We start from the raw sequence: 5,569 nt of genomic DNA, 5'->3' as shown, positions 1-5,569 counted from the left end.
ACACATAGCTAGATTAATGATTATCTAGTATAGGAGGCCTTCGGGTGTATTGTCTTTAGGTGTAGCAGGATCCTTAGGGATCGCCTTGTGTATACAGTTTTTTTGAATTAATCAAAGTATTATATTTATTAAAAATATATAATAATAGTAATAATAATCCAGAACTAATAGTCCACAAGTAGGTAGGGGTCTCAGACAGGGCGATCTGTTATACCGTTTCCTGTTTGTGTTGGTGGCAGAAGGTTTAGCGGGGTTGATTAGGAGAGCTTCTGAAGTTGGAGTTTTAGAGGAATTTGTATCAAGGGGGTTTGTAAGGTGGATGTTCTTTTGTATGCGGATGATACATTGTTGGTGGGGAGTGGTAGCTGACAGCATGTTTGGGCTTTGAAATCGGTCCTTGAGGTTTTGAATTAGTGTAAGGGTTTGGGGTCAATTATCACAAGAGAAAATTGATTGGCATCAATATTGACCTTAATTTTTTGAGGACTGCAGAAAATTTCTTAGTTTGTAGTATTGAGAGTAAGAGCTTCACTTTCTTTGGGATACCGATAGGTTCTAATCCTAAAAGATTATCGTTTTGACAGCCATTAATTTGTAGGTTGAAGAAGAGACTTGCAAGTTGGAAAGGGAGATTCTTAAGCCTTTAAGGGAGAATAACTTTGTTGAAATCAGTTCTTAGCCGTTTATATATTTTTTATATGTCTTTTTATAGGGCTTTGGTGCAAATTAGCAAAGAAATTACTAGAATCCAAAGTAATTTCTTGTAGGGTGGCGTTGAAGAGAAGAAAAAGATCCATTGGAAGAGATGGGAGATAGTTTGTCTTCCATTAGATAAGGGCAGTCTTGGTTTGAAATTGGTGGAATATTTTAATGTGGCTTTACTATTAAAATGGAAATGGAGAAATTTTCAAGGTGATGATTCTTCGTGGAAGAAAATTCTAAAGGCTAGATATGGGAAGTTGAATGTGTTATTTGACTATTCTGAATTTTCTGACAGGTTTGCTTCTTCCTGGTGGAAAGACATTTTGAGGTTGGAAAAAAGTCATAAAGAGGGAGACTTCGAAACAAGATGTAAATTTGGGTTAGGAAAGGGAAATTCTATTTTATTTTGGCTGGTTAACTGGAGCAATGAGGTAAATATTAGAAGCGTTTTTCCGTATTTATATTCTTTATCTGTTTTAAAGGAAGAGGTTGTAGAGGGAATGGGTTAACAATTGTTGGATTTGGAGTGATTTTGGTGTTCATGCAACAGGGAATTCGGAAATTTGGAACGATTGTAGTTGTTGAAGAATCCTTTGAGTCAAGCGGTTTTGGTTTGAGATAAGAAGAACTCAATTTTGTGGAAACCGAAGACGAAATAATGTTTTTCTGTTAGGTCTTGTTATGAGGTTCTAACAGAAAGTCATCTTAAGTCGATTTTTGATTCTGAAAGGGAGAAGGCGGTGAGGCTAGTTTGAAAGACTTCAATTCCTTATAGGATAAAAGCATTTGCTTGGAGATGTATGATTAATAGACTTCCAACAAAAATCATCCTTTTTGTCAGAGGTAATTTTTCAACACATTTCGATCTTTGTTGTGTTTTTTGTAAGGATTATAAGAAATCTTTAGACCATATTATATTCTCTTGTGACTTTGCGAAGAAAATTTGGAGGTTTATTTCAGTTTGGTTTGGGGTGAAATTGGGTAAGGAGCCTATTCTTTGGAGGAGTTTTCTTCAAGCATTTGAAGGTTTCAGAAGAAAGAAAGTGAAGAAGGGTTTTGAAGTGATAATTTGGATTGCGGTTTGTTGGTGTATTTGGATTAAGAGGAATGTTGTGGTTTTTAGAAATGAGTGTTGGAGTGTGTCTGATACAGTTTGGAGCATTAAGGTTTTAGCTTGGAAGTGGTCTTTTCATGATGAAATTACTTATGTTCAAATGTAATTTCCACGAGTTTTGTAAAGAGACTTTGCATTACTTAAGTAAGATTTCATTTGGAATATAATTTCTCTTTTATAATTGGGATTGAGTACTCCTAGTACTCTCTTTAATCAAATCATTACTTAAAAAAACAGAGAAAATGCTAACGAGTGCCCTTGGCGTTGAGGCACTGGTTAAGAGATTAAAAAGTTAAATTGAATATTGTTTAATAGATTAAAAAGATAAGTTTTTTATTTAAAATATGTGTATTCAATGCATTTAACGGGACAATAATTAAGAGATTAAAAAAAGTAAATTGAACATTGTTTAATAAATTAAAAAGATAAGTGTTTTACCTAAAATATGTGTAATCAATGCATTGAAAAAATAGTCCACAAAGAAAAGAGCAAAATCCAGTGTAACAATTTGTACCCAAAAAAAATTTCAGTGTAACAATTAATATGAGATGTTGGAAAGAACATGAACATAAAACCTCAACGGCATGCAAACTTATTTATGCAATTGACCGTTGGAAATCTCTTTTCCAGAAATAAATTAATAATAATTTAATAAACTTACCAAAAACACTTCCTCTATCTCTCTATAAACATCCTCAAAATTCGACCGTTAACAATCTTCTCCTTCTTCCTCCTCCTTAATTCCTCCAAATCAACAAAACATTCTCTCTCTGTCTCTTCCTCTCCCTTTGTTCTCACAGAGAGAGTGACCATTCAACTACCGTATCCTCATTTTCTTATTCTTCTATTGATTCAAGAAAAAAAAAGCACAAAAATGGAGTCACCACAAACAAGAAAATCGGGACTAAATCTCCCAGCTGGAATGTCCAGCATAACCTCTTTACGCCTCGAAACCCTTTCAACTCCACCTTCTTCCGCTTCACCTCGTGCAATCTCGAATCTCTCATCATCATCCTCACCTTCAAAAACTTCTTCTTGTAGTGATAGATTCATACCTTGTAGATCCTCTTCGAGGCTCCACACGTTCGGGTTGATCGATAAACCGTCACCGGTTAAAGAAGGGAGTAACGAAGCTTATTCGAGGTTATTGAAATGTGAGCTGTTTGGATCTGACTTTGCTTCTCCTTCTTCTCCTGCAGGTTGTGCTGGTGGTCCTGCTTCGCCTATGATGAGTCCTAGCAAGAATATGCTTCGGTTTAAGACGGATCAGTTGGGACCTTCTTCGCCTTTTTCGTCGAATTCGCCTTCGATTTTTGGACATCATTCTGGTTTCTCTAATGAATCTGCTACTCCTCCTAAGCCTCCTAGGAAAGTGCCCAAGACACCCCACAAGGTAACCTCTTGTATTTTTCTCTTTTGGTTTTGTGTATATATTTGAGATTTGAGACTATATGTTACCTAAACCCGAAGATAGAATCATATATAGGATAATAGGATAGCTCTTAGTGAGTGAGATAGTGTATTGGGAAATGCTCAATTTCCACTCATGGCAATCATCAATGTATTGATTCTGTAAGAATAATTCTTAGAGTTAACAGGGATTGTTTAATGTTGATGCGAAAATTGAACATGGGTTGTGCAGGTTTTGGATGCGCCTTCACTTCAAGATGACTTTTACTTGAATCTTGTGGACTGGTCCTCACAAAATACTCTAGCAGTGGGGCTTGGCACTTGTGTTTATCTATGGAGTGCTTCAAACAGCAAAGTGAGTATGAACCTATAAATTGCCAACAATATCATCTATTCTGAACATGCAAAATCATAGTTAACATATATATTTGTGTTGATTTCAGGTGACTAAGCTTTGTGACTTGGGGCCTTATGATGGTGTATGTTCTGTCCAGTGGACCAAGGAGGGTTCTTTCATATCTATTGGTACAAACCTTGGTCAAGTTCAGGTACCTTGTTAGCGATTAGCTTCATTAGATTTTGTTTTATCCATCCATGTATTTGAAATAACAGATTTGGCTTATGGTAACAGATTTGGGATGGTACTAAATGCAAGAAGGTCAGAACAATGGCAGGGCATCAAACAAGAACCGGTGTCTTGGCATGGAATTCTCGGATTTTGGCTTCAGGTAGTAGGGATAGGAACATACTTCAGCATGACATGAGGGTTTCAAGTGACTTTATTGGCAAGCTTGTTGGGCACAAGTCCGAGGTATAAAACCTATTAGGGAAATAAATATGCATTTAACAAAACTAGTAATGATGGTTTTATAAGGCCAATCGTATATAAGTAGAGAAACGGTTGATAATTTTTATTTTTAACAGGTTTGTGGATTGAAATGGTCATGTGATGATAGGGAACTTGCTTCTGGTGGTAACGATAATCAGGTATACTAACACCTAATTGCGTCATTCTATGCTTCATGTATTCATCTAGAGCTTTTTAATTCACCTCTTGTTCAATGTCGTGTTTTATTATTATATGAGCAGCTGTTGGTATGGAATCAACACTCTCAGACACCAACTTTGAGACTTACAGAGCACACTGCTGCTGTGAAGGCCATTGCTTGGTCGCCTCACCAGAGCAACCTCCTTGTGTCTGGAGGTGGAACTGCGGATAGGTGTATTCGCTTCTGGAATACTACAAATGGTCACCAATTGAACTCTGTTGACACTGGAAGCCAGGTTTACTTCCTTGCCTTTTTCTTTTGCAAGAATACATATTGAAACAATGTCATCAAACTAAGCTTATGTGTATAATTCTGCAGGTGTGTAACCTTGCTTGGAGTAAAAATGTAAACGAGCTAGTAAGTACTCATGGTTACTCACAAAATCAAATCATGGTGTGGAAATATCCATCTCTATCAAAGGTACTTTACTCCGAGAGTTCAATTCTAACCAGAAAATATTATTAATAAAAATAAAATGGCTTAACCATATGGATTTGTTTTTAAGGTTGCAACTCTAACTGGTCACAGCATGAGAGTACTATACCTTGCAATGTCTCCTGATGGTCAGGTATTAATGTCCACATAACATGATACATTTTTATTACATTATAGTAAAACCATGTGTTTTTTGTACATGAACTTTACTTTATCTTAATCTAATGTTGAATAATACAATTGCAGACAATAGTGACTGGTGCTGGGGATGAGACTCTGCGGTTTTGGAATATTTTCCCATCAATGAAAACACCTGTAAGCATGCCATCAACTTTCAATGATGCTAACTTAAAGAAAAGCCTTTTTGTGAAACCTCTACTAACATTTCTGTTTGCTTCATTTCCAGGCCCCAGTTAAAGATACAGGCCTTTGGTCACTCGGCCGCACCCAAATTCGATGATCCATAATGCAAGAAGGAATTGATTCTCTTGTTATTTACTAAAAGGGAAAAGCATGGAGTTGTTTATACGATTTGTTTTGTAATTACATGATTTTTTTTCTGTATATGAGATATTACACATTGACACTGACATATACCAAATACGATTATACGAGCATAATAATCCTACAAACTGTAAAGTTAAAGTTTTTCATTTAAAGTTCTTCATTGTGTTACCATGTACTTCAATATCAAATTATAGTTTGGACGTGATTCAGTTTAGTCTCAAACATAATGAAAATATTGTTTACTGTTGTTGGTGTGCATTTTTATTTTTTACTGCTCACATGATAGATATTCTAGATATCTAAGGCCCTCGAACTGAGAAAGATGTTCAAGAAAGACAAGCTGATGCTGAGA

General features: G+C 35.9%; 1 protein-coding gene across 1 annotated transcript; it reads left to right on the top strand.

Annotated features, from left to right (window-relative positions):
- The first annotated feature begins 2,440 nt into the window (after positions 1-2,440).
- LOC131656095 (B-type cell cycle switch protein ccs52B-like) lies at positions 2,441-5,369 on the top strand. Its single transcript, XM_058925874.1, has 10 exons — positions 2,441-3,209; positions 3,459-3,581; positions 3,670-3,774; positions 3,858-4,037; positions 4,151-4,213; positions 4,316-4,510; positions 4,594-4,695; positions 4,781-4,843; positions 4,957-5,025; positions 5,117-5,369. Exons 1-10 carry the CDS (start codon positions 2,691-2,693, stop codon positions 5,168-5,170), a joined length of 1,473 nt encoding a protein of 490 aa, XP_058781857.1. The 5' UTR covers positions 2,441-2,690; the 3' UTR covers positions 5,171-5,369.
- Positions 5,370-5,569: the final 200 nt, after the last annotated feature.

Source organism: Vicia villosa, linkage group LG3, assembly GCF_029867415.1.
Source record: "Vicia villosa cultivar HV-30 ecotype Madison, WI linkage group LG3, Vvil1.0, whole genome shotgun sequence".
Classification (NCBI taxonomy): Eukaryota; Viridiplantae; Streptophyta; class Magnoliopsida; order Fabales; family Fabaceae; genus Vicia; species Vicia villosa.
The sequence above is the reverse complement of the archived record's forward strand: the minus strand, read 5'-3'. Positions and strand labels throughout refer to the sequence as shown.